General features: G+C 34.6%; 1 protein-coding gene across 1 annotated transcript in view; it reads left to right on the forward strand.

Annotated features, from left to right (window-relative positions):
* Positions 1 to 17,041: 17,041 nt before the first annotated feature.
* The window catches only part of LOC124358132 (homeobox protein unc-42-like), a 95,257-nt gene continuing 93,139 nt past the window's right edge, over positions 17,042 to 19,159 (forward strand). The window contains exons 1-2 of the mRNA XM_046810425.1: positions 17,042 to 17,159; positions 18,024 to 18,398. Coding sequence (XP_046666381.1) covers positions 17,042 to 17,159; positions 18,024 to 18,398 — 493 coding nt within the window. The remainder of the gene's footprint in view (positions 17,160 to 18,023; positions 18,399 to 19,159) is intronic.

The raw sequence follows: 19,159 nt of genomic DNA on the forward strand, positions 1-19,159 counted from the left end.
TCTTTCACGTTAGAATAATAACTGACTACCGAACAAGGGAAGGTCAAATAATCAAGACTACCATACAAAGAGAAATGAAGAAGATAAACTGACTGTTTTTTCAATTTTGTTTAAAAATTCGACAGTACATTGGGGACAATCAGAAGGCAAAGGATAGGAAAAAAGAAAATTCGTGGTACAAGTAAGTATGAAATCTCCTTTACATGGTAAATCTGAGTGAGGAGTCCCGGAGAGGTCACCAATTTTGTATTTAGCTAACAGAAAACTATGGCATTTTATTCCAATTATGAGTAGATGCAGAGAATTATTTGTGTCATATTTTATTTAGAATACTCTTCAGTGTAAATGTCTGATCATCTGTGATGTAGCACTCGCATTAGTTACACACACGGATGGATGTTAAAATCGAACTTGTGAAGACAGCGCCGAAAGATGCTGAGGGGCGACCAGAGCAAGCTGCCCCGGGCGCTGCAGTTGTATGCTGAGGGAGGAGCCACCTCGGTTTTAGGCAGCGTGATAATAACACAGCCATAGTCTAATATTACTTGTATTATTACACTAAATAATAACAACAAATTTATGTTCCTTAATACAAATTTTGTTGTTATTGTATGGCTAAATGTAACATTTTTCATATACTAATGAATTGCAACACAAGTATGCAAAAATAAACACTGTGTTGTTATTGTACGGCTAAATGTATAAATTATTATTATACTACAGAACTGCAGCACAAGTATGCTCCTTAATAAACGTTGTGTTGTTATTGTACGGCTAAATGTATAAATTATTATTATACTACAGAACTGCAGCACAAGTATGCTCCTTAATAAACGTTGTGTTGTTATTGTACGGCTAAATGTATAAATTATTATTATACTACAGAACTGCAGCACAAGTATGCTCCTTAATAAACGTTGTGTTGTTATTGTACGGGTAAATGTATAAATTTTGATTATACTACAGAACTGCAACACAAAACTTAAATGGAGCACAGTCTAATATTACTTGTATTATTATAATAGAGAATTGCAACACAAATATGCTTCTTAATAAACATTGTGTTGTTATTCTATGGCTAAATGTAGAAATTAATATGATACTAGAGAATTGCAACACACATATGCTCCTTAATAAACATCATGTTGTTATTGTATGACTAAATGTAAAAATTATTATTATGCTACAGAATTGTACAGCATTTATGTTCCTTAATAAACATTGTGTTGTTAGTATATGTTTAAATGTAGAAATGTTAATGTTATTATATAAATCGTTATGCAAATGATTAAGCAATCGTATTTATCATTATCGTTGAATAAATAATCCAACTCCACAGGCCTAACGTTTTGAAGTTCGATGGGTCAGCCTGGATTACAGTGTGAGTGCGCCCGGTACACTTTTAATAGGGATTTATAATATTTGTATTAATGTTGAAGAGGGAGGGAGGTGAGGTCACGCTTGCCTCGGGCACCACCTACCCTAGGCACGGCCATGTGAGTGTAACGTGGATGTAAAAAAATTGAAGTATGAAAACACGTGTAGTGAAATTTACTGTTTATATATATATATATATATATATATATATATATATATATATATATATTAAAAAACACATTATTCTAAAATTCATTGCACTTTTTTAATTACAACGCTCCGGTGTGTGTATCTGCAATCTCGAAACGTAGTGTTACTGACTTTTTGTTTCACTAAACGATGGCAAATGTCCGGAAAATCCTGTTTTCTTCACAATCCTTCAATCGTCAAAAATAAACTTCAAACAAGAATACAACAGCATGTGTACATTTCCAAAAAATATTAGGAAAATAAGAAGTTAAAAACATTTTCGGTGTAAACTATGATTCAAATTTGGAAAATAAATAAATTCAAACATTGTATGTAAAAATAACGTAGATAAAGCTCGAAATTAAACTGAGAAGCGGGCTGACGGACTTGCAGTGGGCAATCATTTAGCACTCGGGAAGCGCTGTTGACCCCGGAGCAGATTTTCAATTTGGTCGCACATTTGTGGGGGGGAGGGGGGACAATGGAGAGGGCCATCTGTCATCACCTGCCCCTCAATTTGTCACATTGTGTGGGGGGGAGGGGGAGTGTCGCATCTAAATAAACCTCAGCCTAATGATCGGCTTTGGTAGGTCCCATTGTAATCTTACACTGACGGGCCCGTTCTGCACATGTCGCACATGTACAGTACAATACACGGTCTGTACACCTCTTCACATTGCATTAACATTCGTGCTGCACTCAGTAATCAACTATGACATGAATGAACAGGTACTACCGTACAATGTGTACTGGGGTGACAATAGGTTTAGTTACGCTAAAATATACATTCATGTATTTACATACATCATATAACATTTGTAGCACAAATTGAAACTTCAGTTTCTTAATTTTGTAATAGAAATCAAAAGGATTTGGGGAAGTACGGATAAGAATGTGTTTGTATTTATTAAATACAGTAATATATTTATTTATAGTTTCCTGCATCACAAATCATATTGCTAAAGTCATTATTTTCTTATATCGCTCATATGTACACAATATAATTATTATAATATTTCATAATATTGTTTATTGTGTTTCCCTTGTAATTTTAAGGTGCATTGCAGTGATTTCTTTTAATTTATGTGGAATTTGTTTCTACTTTTCAGTTAATTGGTGTTATCTCTCCCAATATTCGTTATACTGCTCTTAGTTTTACAGTAACTATAAGTCAATAAGTTCTAACAGGTTAGTAATAACGAACAACTTGTTAGCTGTTTTGGCAAACGAAAAGAATTAGGTGTGTCACCTGTTTGCCAATTAACTTAAGAATGTGCCACTTATTTGACAGTTTACTTAGTGTGTCACCTGTTTTCCAAATACATTACGAGTGTGTCATCTGTTTGGACAGTTTACTTACGAGTGTGTCACTTGTATTGATAATTACATTAAGAGTGTTTCACCTGTTTGGAAAATTAATTTACGAGTGCGTCACCTGTTTGACAATTAAATTACGAGTGTGTCACCTGTTTGACAACTAATTACGAGTGTCACATATGTGGACAATTAAATTACGACTGTTCCACTGTTTGCTAATTACATTACGAGTGTGCCACCTGTTTGACAATTAAATTACGAGTGTCACATATGTGGACAGTTAAATTACGAGTGTTCCACTGTTTGCTAATTACATTACGAGTGTGTCACCTGTTTGACAATTAAATTACGAGTGTCACATATGTGGACAATTAAATTACGAGTGTTCTACTGTTTGCTAATTACATTACGAGTGTGTCACCTGTTTGACAATTAAATTACGAGTGTCACATATGTGGACAATTAAATTACGAGTGTTCCACTGTTTGCTAATTACATTACGAGTGTGTCACCTGTTTGACAATTAAATTACGAGTGTCACATATGTGGACAATTAAATTACGAGTGTTCCACTGTTTGCTAATTACATTACGAGTGTGTCACCTGTTTGACAATTAAATTACGAGTGTCACATATGTGGACAATTAAATTATGAGTGTGTCCACTGTTTGCTAATTACATTACGAGTGTGTCACCTGTTTGGTCAATTTACTTAAGAGTGTGACACTTGTTTTGACAGTTAAACTACTGTTTATTAGTGTGTCGCCTGTGTTTTAAGAGTGGTTCACCAGGTGCATCTTCTCATAGAGTTATCCGGAGCATAGTGCAGTGCAGCATGTAAAAATAGTTAAGTAGTTAAATAGTTTTAGGCTATAAATTTCAATTTTCTTATTAATAACTTTATGTTATCAAAACCTTTAAAATTATATACAACTTTAACTTTGTCTAGTGCCACAATTAGCCTCTCTCCTACATTTTAGTTACGGAGGGCTGTGCATCAGTTGCAATAATTTATTGTCAAAGTAAATACATAGAAATACTTAATTTTGGCACTTAAGGTAACAGTAAAATTTAATGTGTTTTGAGGATGTGCGAAAGATTTACATTCCAGTGGATACTTCAGCATACCAGACTTGTTAAGAAATGTCAGAACGCATTTATTCTTCTCTATTATTGAATTGATATTATTCTTCCATGACATAACTTACTGATTAAAGTAATTTCACTAGTTTCATAATAATGGCCGTTCCAGAATTACCATGCCAATTTCACAGTAACTAATGCAAGAGAAACATTGTTATGAGACATATAGAGCTCGTGAAAGACAAATGCTCACCCCGTTGTCTGATTTGATTGCGTGAAAAGTTACAGTGAAAATGAATCTTTACAGTTGAATTACACTTCACAATAGTAATTCAACAAATGATGATTGATGAAATTGAATCAATTCAGTCCATTCAATATTCATGACGTTTTATTGCTGTGCAATAGTTACTAATCTTTGTTCTGTGTTATAATAAATCCAAATAGAAACTTGCAGCAGAATGCAGTAACTCACAAATATTTAGTTACAATGTGTTAAGGTATAAACATTGTGTATATAATTATTTTACTTGTTCGTCCCCTCTAGATGTGCACCCCTCTTAATAATACGCTCCTGATTAATAACTCGTCTGCCAAATGAATGCGCTCTAATAATCATATTTTGTTGCACTTAAGTATATAGTAATCATTCATAATCTTTACTTTTATATAAGGCAGGAAGGAAAACGCCACACCACAGAGTCACTCAGGTTGAATGCAAAATTTCAAATCTTTAACTCATTTCACTTTCGAGATGTCTACATGCAGATAAACCGAAAGAAATCATACATAATTAAATCGGGTTTCATATCAGTATTTAAATAAGTCTGCATACCATGTCATTATACAATTATATATTGTGTTTTAGGATATTTAAGCTACATGTGTTAATGTGTCACATTTTTTAATCTTTAATGAGTTTTATTACAAATTTCTTTATTCTGCTATTTTTTTACGTTATAAAAATTCCTGTTAGAAATGCATTGGTGCTATCACGTGTTATTAATTAATTAAAAGATTCTGTTAATGGCAATATTCTGCTGCATGTACACATTGTATTATGACGGAACTGTCATACACATAGTGTAGCTATGGTAGGAAGGGTTGATCCAATTGAATTTTGAGTTTAGCTCCAGTTCACTTTCCATTTATTGCAGCGTCTGGTAACTAACGCTGTCTCAGACTTGACTCCTGGAATCTGGAGTCATGTTCATCTGAAAAGACCCAATGAAAGTCGACGACGAAGAAGCTCAAAACGAAACTTTTGCATCGTTTCAATAGAACTGTCATATGATTAATGAATTAAATTCTAATTTTATTTGTGTCTCCGTGTATAGTCTCCAAACCATAGAGTAAGCTTGAAAGCAGCAATACTTCCTATTAATTCAACCTTTTCTCCAGATAACAGTTTTGAAATTTTAGTAAATATATAATATTAACCGTAAAATTTAGCAAACATTAAGTATGCAGTACTTGGTCAGTAGTCTAATACAGATATAAATCCCTTAGTTGTATTTTTTAGAGAAGTAGGGTTTAAAGAACTGCGTATGTATGTATTTACTCGATCGGAGCAACAAAGCAAACTAAACTATAACACCGGATATACCTTAGACCGAAAGTAAACTACAATGGCCGAAAATAGACGCTTTATGATCGAAATAGACTTCTCAGACATAAATAGATATGTATATATATATATATATATTTTTTTTTCTTGATCGGTAAAAAATATTAAACTCTAGGTCAGGTAAGAGACGCCTCCTCATGTCTACTGTAAACTCAACCCTTCTGTATGGCGCAGAGGTTTGGGCGCGTGTCATGAGGATAAGGCGATACAGTCAAAGGCTGTTATCGGTACAGAGAAGAGCAGCACTTAGGGTCGCCTGCGCCTATCGCGCCGTTTCCGGTTCGGCCGTGGTGGTCGTGGCTGGGGTGATTGCTATTGATCTGCTGGCCATCGAGAGACAGACTGCCTTTCGGGAGGCTGCCGAGCGGGGTAGAGAGGATGCCTTGGCTGCTGCCAGGGTGGAGACTCTACAGGTTTGGCAGCGGAGGTGGACGGAATGATCGGACGGTCGCTGGACCTTCCATATCATTCGAGAGCTTCAACCCTGGGTAGATCGTGGCCACAGGGAGATAGATTTCGACCTGTGTCAGTTTCTGACAGGCACGGTTACTTTAGGAAGTACCTCTACAGGATGGGAAAAGTCAGGTCGCCTCGGTGTGCTTACTGCCCGGAGGAAGATTATGATGTTCATCACACCTTCTTCGCTTGTGGGCGTTTCACCGGGGCCAGGCGAACGCTCGCCACCACAGTTGGCGATGTTTCGGCAGACATTGTGGAGCCGATGCTGCAGAGTGAGGACGCATGGAATGCAGTCACCACTCATGTACATGCGATTCTTCATCAGAAGCGTGAAGACGGATGCCTGGCTGACCCCTAGCTTCCGAAACAAGTAGTTTTGTCCTGGATGGGACATAAGACACACGGACCATGCAAGGTGTCATCCGAAAGGGTTCCGGCTTGGGCCCTCCGTGGCCCGTAGGGGGTTTAGTGGGTAGTCCGCAAGGGAGTCCGCATTCCCCCTACGTTAAAAAAAAAACTAAAACAAAAAGTAAACTCAAACATGGTGACGAAAATATAAATCACGCGAATCAGATGAGCACATAATCGTAGCCTAAATTAAAAACCATTCGCAATTTCTCTTAACATCTGAAGCTCTTAATCATGAACACTGTGATAATATGAACCCAAAATAATGCCTACTTCATTTCAAAAATACATAGAGCCAACCATTTATTGCATTATAAGTGCGTCAGCTAAAAAACTGAGGACTTGTACTTTAGAATTCCTCTACAATTGCCTAAAGTAGTTCAACTGTTACTGAAATCTTTGTAACAGTTCGATATAATTGTTGCATAATATGTTGCAGAAAGATTCGAGTTGTTCACAGGTACTCATAAAAAACTGTTTCACTATACGAGTTCACGGTTTCAAAACCCTGCTTTTTAAACAAATCTAAAATGTAACAGGAGATTGGATATTTTCCAGTGACTCCTATCACTGGTATCAGAGTGTTTAGAATGTCATTTGAAAAGAGTACGCCTTGTGTCCCTGTTTTTTCAGTAAGAATTGCGAGTGAAGTCGTGGGTAACTGCTAGTGCTTTATAAGGTTTGAATAAATCTAGTTTTATATTAATTACGAGTTAAATACATACCTCTTTTAATTATTTTCAATTTGACTGAAGTTTTTAAATTTCAGTTTAATTAATTATAATAGTCTAACTGACTTTCAAACCATGCAAAATTCCATTTATTAAGACTGCCAACAATTTAATCTTTACTTCTAAACAGTTTTTTTTTAACTTTAGCACAATTAATTTGATTTTGATTAAATCGGACTGGTGTGAAAGCTGCAGCGAAGTGCTCCATTCTTTGATTTGATCTTCACGATCAACTGCTTCCTTTCTTTACTTTCGTGATCTCTCTCTGCTCTCTCTGACTTACTGAAGATCTCTTGACGTCCATTCAATTGTACTTTTGATCAAATTTTACCTCTCCTTTGATTTACAAGCTCTCATATAGGTCAGTTATATTTTCATAGCAACTTATTGTAAATGAAAGGATATAAAATAATAGATAAGCTACTTATTATACCACATCTTTTCACACCTTTTTTATAGACCATGCTAGACATAACCCACTTGTATAAAACTAGAGTAATTACATAATGCACGTGCACTTAATATATCGATGTTATTAACTCCTGGCTATATGAGTGTAAACTTAGCAACATGGATTACCTAATAACAGAAGGCCATTAAAACTCTTTTATACATGTATTCTTAAGTTTATATGCTGTTGCAGCTTTGAAATCACATTTTTTACTTTAAAGTTTTGGAGATAAATCTATTGATTTTAGTCTCGCTTCTGCAAATACACTAACACATGGAAGCTCTGATAGATTTCAGAGTCAGTTCTGAGCCACAAATTAGCACCCTTGTGTGGACAAGGACATCTACTTCCTTTAGCTATCATATAATTCGATATTGTACTGTTAACATGAATCTCAAACATTACGAATATATCAATGGTAAATTTACTGTCTTAGCTAATCTCTGTGCCTATGCAACTATCGGTCATGGTATCCTTAAATTCTCAAATCCTGCATAATTTTGGTGGGGATGAAAGTCCTCTTTCAATATGCCAATATGCTCACAAGCCAAAATTGAATCGCTGCCACTCTTTACGGACAAGGAGATTGCGAACCTCTGAATGTACAGGTTTCAGCCATTTCTTCTATTGGCTTTTGGTTCAACTCAATGTTTGTCTGTATGTCCTTTATAGACTCAGAAACTATTTGACCGATCATGATGAAAATTTGTATGTACATGTACTTTTCCACGGAGAAGGTTTATATGCTATACCCATTGATGTAACTTCCACCAGGTGGCGTTGCAAAAGATAAAACTTTTCAAAGGCCCTTCACATTAAAAACTGCAAATACAAAACAGTTATGTGTATTAAATAGTTAAACATTATTTGAAGGCGCCAAGTTATGATGTATATTTGTTTTTAAAATAAATTTCTTTTAAATGTTTTTAAAACTCATAGTTTGAGTGTTAAACACTTTATAATAAAGTTCATGTACGTATACAATGGCTAAAAATATACACTTTTGACTGTTTTCTTGATCATGGATCGAAGCAACAAGGCAAAACCAACATTGGCGTTGGAAGTATAATCCACTTGAACCAGAAGTGCTCATACCTGGGCAAAGCTTACGAAAAGCTTGGGAAGCCCCGGGAAACAGCTAGTATCTTATAACAATTTATTCAACTGGAACAGTACATAACAAACAGTAATATAACTGTAAAGGGAACTAACATAAGTTATATTATAAAACAGGTTATGTGATGTTTAACTACGTTCATGAATGGAACAGTCATTTGCGATCACAGATTTAAAGAGAGAAGGATAAATCGCATTAGCGCCATTATCAAACCGAGTGGTGTTACTTTACAATCAGCTTTGTGACATTACAAATTGTACATTCACCGCAATGTCTGAGTCGCATCGTGTCGAGCGGACAGATGGAGACAAAGCAACTGCCAAGCCGAGCCGAGACATCAGTATGCGGTGTATGTACCACGGCTGCAAGATGACATCCTTTAGAGCCAATGTTTTCTGCGAGAGGGTTATTAGATTTGCTCCCATTTGTTGTGGAACATAAACAGCATTACAGAGACTGCAGCTCCGTTCTCAGCCCGGCTTGCTCGGCGCAGGACACGGCGCATTATACTGTACAGATTACACTTTACAGATTATGCTGTACAGATTATACTATACCGATTACACTTTACAGATTATATTGTAAAGATTACACGGTACAGATTACATTTTACAGATGATACTGTACAGATTACACTATACAGATTACACTGTACAGATTATATTGTAAAGATTACACTTTACAGATTACACGGTACAGATTACACTTTACAGATGATACTGTACAGATTATATTGTAAAGATTAAGCTTTACAGATTACACGGTACAGATTACACTTTACAGATGATACTGTACAGATTACACTATACAGATTATAATGTACATATTATATTGTAAAGATTATACTGTACAGATTACACTTTACAGATTATATTGTACAGATTACACTTTACAGATTATACTGTAAAGATTATATTGTAAAGATTATACTGTACAGATTGCACTTTACAGAATATACTGTACATTATAATCTGTACATATTACACTATACGGATTACACTTTACAGATTATACTGTACATATTACACTTTACAAATTATACTGTACAGATTAAGTACAGTGTTACTTAAAAGTTACGTACATACTGTACAGTGTTACTGATTTTTTGTTTCACTAAACGATGGTAAATTCAAATTCGATGGAAAAAACCCTGTTTCCTTCAAAATCCTTCTATCGTCAAAAATAAACTTCAAACAACGTACAGATCATACTGTACAGATTGTACTGCAAGCTACAACAGTTGTAGTTGGTCTTTTCTACGCTGAAAAAAGAATTGTATAAAATTGAACAATTTTTACCTACAGTAAAGATCTCTAAATAGCATCAATGTAACTAGGAAAACAAAAGTAAGGCCCCATTTTGTTTCTTAAAAAGTTCTTGACTCGTATCTTTTCTTGAGTACGACTTTTCATCAGTACATTTCAGTAATACTGAATTATTTAAATAATAAGAATAGTTTATTAAAAGAGTAGTAGAGAACTTGAAAATTAGAAAATTTGGGGTGGGCGGCGAGTCCGAACCCCTTGAATCCCCTCGCTGGCTAGGTCCTTGCTAAATAGACCTGATCAACATTTAATCACTTGAATAAGATAAAGCCTAATAATGATTTTTTATGCGGTTTAAATACATTCGATGAAGCTCACATTCGTTTACAAAGTTTGACCATAGAATGGAGGTATGGCAAATCTATAATGTAATGATAAATAATTATAAAAATAATAAGTCCAATAAATTAAGATTTTTATTATTATTTAAGTTAATATATTCCATATTTATTTATTGATATTCATTCTAGTTAACAGTGGAAGTGTATTATTTGTAAAAGCAAAGTAAGCAAACTTTTCTTCGAAAAAGTCAAAAGTAAAACCAAAGACTTCACAGACTTCACCTGGTCTTATTTACCAAATGAAGTTAGGGCTAGGAAGCTCTCTCCAACACAACTGGGAGACCAACGGCAAAGGTGACTTCCGAACCCCACCAACGGCCGGACAGGGGGATCGCTTGCAAGGACAGGATCGGTCAGCGGTCACCCATACAAGCAGCAGTCACGCTCGACGTTATTTGCAGTCATTCTTGCAATTGCTAAAAGTTCTTTTGTTACGCATTTTATCACTTAATAACTACAAACATTGAAATGAAAATATTTTAGCTAGTTATTAGTTTATTCACTTATTTTCCTTTTCTTGTTTCAAACTAGCTACTTATGTATTCTTTATAGCATTTCGTTTTTAGTGTCATTTACACTGGGTCATTTTGGTAAAAAATGTCAGTGTTAATCCTGGGTTAAGATATAAGCCAGAATGAGATATAATAATTATGTAAAATTTTAGTAAGTTTAGTATGGGAAAGTAAAATACTATAGGGTGATTCTAAAGAGCGCCGGTTTTGAAATTAGGAGATTTATTTTAAAATATAATGAAAACAAATACATTAATTTGTTTATATAACTTTCCAATTTCACATATACAATATGATGTCAAGCATGTGTCTTCACTACTGCGCTGGCACGCAACAACTCTGTCCATGACTTCACTATGACTGCACATCAAGTTTCTACTTCCACTTCGCCGACAACCCGTCGAATGTCCTCCTTCAAGTCCCTGATGTTTCGTGGTTTATTGGCATACATCAATGACCAGATAACTCCAAAGATGAACGTTACAAGATGTCAAGTTATTTAAGATGTTGTTGATTATTATTTATGTTTACGCATGTTCTTGATTATTTATCTTTTCTTGCATGTTGCTAGTTATATATTGTTACTTTTGCATGTGTCTAATTTTGTTATCACTTAGTTGTTATTTAGTTCTTATCATACACCACACAGTTATTACTGTTGCTTCGTTTTTATATTTAACCATATATTATTGTTTTTGTTTTTTTACCTTTTTGTTGATTATTTGTTAACTTATATTTATTATTAGTTCGCTGTTTTTTTTATTACTTATTTTAACACTGTTTGTTATTTAATTATATATGTATACATTATATTAGTGGTATTAATAACTTATACTCTTTTTAACTTATTACATGTACAAGTGGTGTAATTCCGTTGGAAGAAGAATAAATAAATAAATAAATAAGTCACACGATCATGGATGCTATTGATGGTCGGAATTCCGAGAAAAGACGCGATCATGGAACCGTTCACGGAGTAACTCAGTTGTTGCACAAGCAGCATGGCATGAGTCCTCAAAAGCATTACATAATTTTCATATGTGAAATCGGAAGGTTATATGAACATGTTGATGTAATTATTTTTAGGTTTTTATTTAAATAAATCTCTTAATTTGATATATCAAAACCGGTATATCCTTCAAAATTAGATATAATGAACACATACGACAAGCAATGAAGAAAACATGAAATTCAAAATTTTATGATCATTTAATAACATCAGCCATTCATAAACAGTCATCGTAAGCAATCTTGATATGGTTCACACATGCAAAAAAGTCACGTATTGTCAACTTTAGAACGTTTTGATATTTTAAAAAGTGCCTAAATTAATCCTAATATATTATTAGATAACGAATATTCGTGTAACAAAAGAATTATTATTTGATAGACTTATACAACATAAATTGATCACATATAAAATTTAGCCATCAAGGTAGTTATAACACAAGTTAATTTTGTTCAATTATTTATTTACCTTAACGTACAGTACCTGAAGATGGATTCTTCGACTCTGAAATGTAATTAGTAAACATAAAAACTATACTGGCTTCAAAGGTGATGGATTTATTATTAAATAAGTTTTGTAACGTATACTTACTTACAAATCACCCAGAAACTAATAATTGGTAATAAATGGCATTACCCCAAGGCTACAGACGTTTTCAGTATCTGATACTAGATTGGCATATGTCCGTACAAATAATGTCTATGGCTAAAAATATGCATAAGACTGTTCATAGCTTAATGAATCCTCATTAGTTATTTGCTTTCATCTCGGAGCTTGGATATTTTCGTCATATTTGTTTTAATCAGAACTTAATCTTAGGATCAGTTTATAACATTACTATTTTACGTTATTTTAAGATAAAAATACACATTCCGTGATAATCGCTGGGGAAAAGGTTTTAATCGTGGGGGGCTCTGTTTCTTTGGGTTTAATTTTCCTAAATAATGGTAATAATGCCTTAGGTTTTTTATTTTGGAAGAGAGAGTTTTGTATTGGAAAACTCGGCCAAGTAATATAGCGTCTGTGGTGTTTACAGATGACATGTAAATATTACATTTTTCACTGCTTCTTAAAATAATCTTTCTACCACTGCTAACGTGATATTCGCTCTGTGTTTAGACTTGTTTCCTTTATTTTTATACTACATAATAAATTAAATATAATAAAAAATAAAAACTAAATTTTTACGCCATGATCCCAGGTAAATAGCTTATGTCAGTCGGGTAGGAACTGCCAGTTGTGTGTGTGTGTGTGTGTGTGTGTGTGTGTGTGTGTGTGTGTGTGTGTGTGTGTGTGTGTGTGTGTGTGTGTGTGTGTGTGTGTGTGTGTGTGTGTGTGTGTGTGTGTGTGTGTGTGTGTGTGTGTGTGTGTGTGTGTGTGTGTGTGTGTGTGTGTGTGTGTGTGTGTGTGTGTGGTGTGTGTGTGTGTGTGTGTGTGTGTGTGTGTGTGTGTGTGTGTGTGTGTGTGTGTGTGTGTGTGTGTGTGTGTGTGTGTGTGTGTGTGTGTGTGTGTGTGTGTGTGTGTGTGTGTGTGTGTGTGTGTGTGTGTGTGTGTGTGTGTGTGTGTGTGTGTGTGTGTGTGTGTGTGTGTGTGTGTGTGTGTGTGTGTGTGTGTGTGTGTGTGTGTGTGTGTGTGTGTGTGTGTGTGTGTGTGTGTGTGTGTGTGTGTGTGTGTGTGTGTGTGTGTGTGTGTGTGTGTGTGTGTGTGTGTGTGTGTGTGTGTGTGTGTGTGTGTGTGTGTGTGTGTGTGTGTGTGTGTGTGTGTGTGTGTGTGTGTGTGTGTGTGTGTGTGTGTGTGTGTGTGTGTGTGTGTGTGTGTGTGTGTGTGTGTGTGTGTGTGTGTGTGTGTGTGTGTGTGTGTGTGTGTGTGTGTGTGTGTGTGTGTGTGTGTGTGTGTGTGTGTGTGTGTGTGTGTGTACTGTGTAACGGTAAGGACATACGATCCTTCTGACCCACCTTTCTCAGGACATAATATATAGTCCTTTAATATGTGAAGAACCTAGCCAAACAGGATACAGAATTTTCAGAGTAAGTCATGCATAAATAAAAGAAGCAATGCCCGATAACTTCGACAAAAACAATTGAACAACCAAAATGTAATCTACCTTTTAAAATATCGAAATTTACTAATAGATTTGTTAAAGTTATATAGCCAAAGGTTTACTGTTTATTAGGTATATTTTCCGTTCTTCATCTGAAGGTCTGAGGACATTTAACTGTACTTCCATTTCCTGAGAGATTAAATACTTGCATCTCATCAGACTGAAAATCAATAGAGGAGAGATTTTGTGTAAAGACATTTTGTTTTTAAGTAATGTGATTATATTGCCAGAATGGGAGTTTAGTTTGTTTCTTAAAACAAGTAACTGTAAGATATTTTTCAAAGGTTAGGACGTTTTACATTTAGTTTGAACTTGTTGGATGATCATATCCAAAAATAGTAAATAAGATTGGACGAAACATCAAATTTTAATTCTAATTCTTTTATCTCCTATTTTATTCAACCTATTTTTAAAATTTATTGGCAATCGGTCTTCCTTTATCCATTAAAATAATATCTGAAGGGTAGTACAGTCACAAATTTCCTCATTATTCCTATATTTTGAGAAGTAACATCAGCTATGTTCTCAAATTATTAAAATATTCAAATAAATACAGTATAAATGATTGTAATTAGTAAGTATTAACTTTTATTTCAACGGGTACTTATTTAAAAAAGCGACATCATGGATATTTCGGTTTTCACAAATGTCTTTCCCAATGTATTCATTGTAAAATATTAATATTTATTGTTTTACCGTATATACAAAATATTCAGAAATTTTAAATGTAGTTATAATTTATTTACTGAAAACAGTCCTATAAGCACTTAATTTGATATGACAAAATAAATAAACGATTGATGCATTTAAAATTTATTTTTAATAATAATATCTGGGATATTTGAGGTAAAGTGCTAGAAATGTCGTATTTTAAAGCTTTTAACAATTTAATACTTTCAGTTAATACAGTTCATTCACAGCTTTATTTGCGATTCAATCATAATTAGTTTAATTTATTGATTTTATCCGCTAATTAGTTATTAATACATTATAGGCATAACATTCTATTAGTTTTTCAGCAAAACAAAATATCTCAACACTGTAATTGAAAATTGATTAAATCAATCAATATAACATATTAAGGCCGTTTATTTAATAAATATTGAACAAATTGTAAAACTACAGAAGTCAATTCAAGAGTTTATGGTTATCTCACCAACAACACGTGATCCATCCTAATCAAGCCATATGTAATATTGTACTGCAGTAAATATGTTTCATTAAATTATCATTTTGCAGGACATTTCATCTGGTTTCAACCGGTAATAATAGTAATATTTTAAGCAACGTTTTAACAATTTCGTTAATGTACTTTAAAACATAATAAAACAATCACATACACAAACATAGAAAAATAGTCTGATTACATTATTAATTACATAATTATTAAAAGGTTAATTTATGTTATGATATTGATAATTGCACTGCTGTATATTTATATGATAAATTATTAAAATTAATCACTATGATACTTTAATGAAATTAAATCAAGTGTGATAACAAATTTATTGTGTTTTATTGTTACTCTAAAATAGGAAATTAAAAATGCGTGCAAGTAATCTCTCCCTGGATAGCAAATCACGGCAAATGGTTTATATTTGAACGTTAAGGACGTAAATTTAAAAACATTATAAAAACAACTAAAATAACAGAATATCCTATTTTTTAAATTAATTATTATGCTCAATACACTGCTAATAAAGATTTACGATATTTCGTAAGTTCACATCACATTTATTGCGTTTAAACTTATAGAATATATACTATATCTGACACTAAGTGATCAATTATAAAATATTTAGTCATAAATTAATTAATGCATAATACGTTGACGGTCTTCTTTAATTTTGTTATAATGTAATAAAACCAATACTTTTTAAAATATGCTTCTAGTTGCTAGTTGTTACGACATACTACGAGTTAGAGCGTAGCCTAAATAGTCTATAGGCTATACACAGGGCTCACCTTTGTTAAAAACAACAAACAAAGGAATAATAAATCACTATTTTCTTTAAATATAATTGCCAACGACTTTTGACAAAATATTTCAACTGTGCAAAGTTGAATTAATATTTAATAATTTTAAGAAGCATTATTAGGCCTAATCCTATAAAATTGGTTATAGGCTCATTAAAACACATTATTTACAAGTGGCATTCATACGATATAAGAACTTTGTAGTGAGAATTCAAATTTATAATCATTAATTTAGAGTTAGTATACAGCCACTTACAGTTTAAGTTTTAGTTTTATTCTTATATATTTAAATGTTTAGGAGCAGCGTTATAGGAATCATAAATATTATACCAAACAATTCGTTTGAATATGTATGATTTAATATGTAAATAAAGTAAATTTAGGTAAAAATTCCATATTTTTATTTGGCTATCACGGTATGTTTACAGCCACACATTTCTTTGAAGAAGGATGTTAAAGGTAGTGCTGATATGCTGAACTAATAATGCCTATATAATTGTCTGTGACTGTTAATTTACACCTGTAGTCAAAAAATGGTCACGTAAAATTCAATCGCTTATTAATTACCAAATACCTTTTTAAAGTAAAACACAGCTTTATACTATTCATACAAATATAGATTATTTATAAGTTATGTTGCTAAAATGAGAACAACGGAACATATGCGATGTTGATAGAACTAGATGTTCAGGTATGGTATTCCTTATAACTATGTACTTATATATACTTATATGTAGAATAGTAATTAGAAGAACACAAGAGATGTACTTATCGGAGCGCTGGCCTGGAGGTGCTGCACTGAGCACGAATCTCACAGCCTAGAACGTCTTCACTTGGTCAAGCGCACCTGAAAAAAGCAACATTAAAGAGAGGAGCCACGGGATAATTAAACATTCACTTAACAAATCTGGGGTCACGTGTGCAGGTCAAATTGCAATCTAGGGTAAATAAAAGCAAACAATTTGACAAGAAAGTAAAATGAATGAAACCAACCCTTAAAAAGAAAACAGAAGACACATGACTGCTGGCTACAGAGCTGACGGCGCCATGTTGGCGGGGGTGGCGCGCGTTGCCGTGGCAACCACCCCTGCGCGAGCCAATGGCGGCCCGTCTCGCTCCCCATCCCGCCAGCGCGGTCGCTTATGATTGGTGCAAATGAAAAGTGATCCGAGGCTCAGAGGATTGGTTTTTTCCGCCCACCCCGCGAAGGGCTTGTTTAGAGGGCTCAATTCTCGGAGTAACTTCGTTAGTCACTTTTCGTTTGCTGGTGCCTGACACATTAACTAAGTACCAGTTTCGTCTAGGCTACAGCTAAACTCATTTCGCTTATTTTATTAACTCCGGTTACCTAACACTTCACGCCAATACTACAATTTAATAATCGTCACTTTTTATTGATTCAAACGTAAATCTAACAAGACTGTTTTTCAAGGATCGTCTCCAATTTGCCCGGACTTGTGGCTCGGTGCTTCGCGATCTCTAGTGTGGCGGTGTCGTGTAAAACAATCAACACAGTTCTCTCATTATTGGTGTCGCCACTGGAATATCTGATGTGCATTTCTACAGGACCTGGTTCGTACTACTGCTAAATATCTATTTCGTAGAACTTAAGTGCTGTGTGCAATTTTGGAAATTCAACTGTGACGTAAAACTGAACGAACCCTAGTGTAGACTTTTTGATGCTTACGCCGAAATTAAATAGGACTTTACAATTTTGGAAGTGAGCCATATCAGTGTATTTTTAGACAATTTTGGCATGATTGACAGGATAACAAAGGCCTGATTTATGATATCGAAGATACAGTAAGTGAACTTTTTGTTGTGCGCAGTATTTGTCTTGTTGTACACGTATTGTGACTAACGTCTTTCATTACGAAACTAGTAAAGCTTCTAGTATAAAAGGGAAGAACCTGACAGAGGGTAGTTTTCGTACGAAACTCTCCGCGGTCGAGGCAGTCCCGTGGACGTAGTTCTTGAGCAAGTTCCTCGACCACCGAAGACGCCAAGTTGGATTTCAAGGTGAGTAGTTGTGCCGGGGGCGGCCCGGGGGAGCCCGCCACTTCCCACTCGGTCTCGGTGACCACGAGTAGCGGAGGCGGCAGCGAGCAGCAGTTCAACATCTTCCCTGCCATCTTCTCCCGGCAGCTGAACTTCCACCATCAAGGGCCGCACGGGGGCAAGCTGATGGACGAACTACGGCCCAACCTGGGACTGCTGGGTCTGGTGGACGACCACTCACACTTCCACCATCACCACCACGACAAGAAACCCGCTAAGACAGAGACTCCGGACTTTGCCGCCTTGTACGCCCTCCCCGGCGGCCTGGAGAGTCAGCAGCACACACCTCCCTCCCGGCAACTGGCAGACCACTCAGGTAAGAGCTAGAGAGATTCTTAGTGCACCAGCAAATGTTTTATAGGATAGTTTGCGTAAGGAATGTTGAATGCACGAGTGAGTAAAATCAACATACAATTATTAATAGCCAGAGGATAAAATATCCAGCAGAAGTTCTGCATACCTAACTAGTAGAAAACGACAATTTGGAAAGAGTTCCTTAACCTTAATCGAAGTCCCATTCATAGTTTTCAGGCCACTTTATAGACTCCAAGAGAAATTTAAAAGTAGTAAATAAAACAGTAAATAAAGTGTAGTTATAACAAAAATAACAAATAGTAAAAAAGAACGTAACTTCGTAGACTCCAATAATCAAAATTGAATGTTAATAATTACGTAACAAGAAATAAGTAGGTTACAGTAAATAAGTAATAACCTGCAAATAACTGTCGACGTGTATAGATGAAAAACTGTATTAAAGTGTGATGAAAGATAAAAATTATTCTAGATCTAGAAATCACATTTTTCATAGCAGCAAAAAATGTTTCTTACATACTATTAAAATTTAAGATGAATAATACAACTTTGAATCAAACTCCTATCTTCCCCGATTTCTGAAATTCCATTTGTTGTTAAATAATAAAATTAACATGAGCAGATTTTTTAATGCGTGCAATAATTACAATTCGTGTTTACTAGAGAATTTATGAAAACGTTTACTTTCAATTGTTGCAGGGTTATCAGTAACGTATTAATTTATTTGCTCACTCTTACTAATAACCAACAATAGAGACATATTAT

This window comes from Homalodisca vitripennis, chromosome 3 (genome assembly GCF_021130785.1).
Source record: "Homalodisca vitripennis isolate AUS2020 chromosome 3, UT_GWSS_2.1, whole genome shotgun sequence".
Taxonomy (NCBI): Eukaryota; Metazoa; Arthropoda; class Insecta; order Hemiptera; family Cicadellidae; genus Homalodisca; species Homalodisca vitripennis.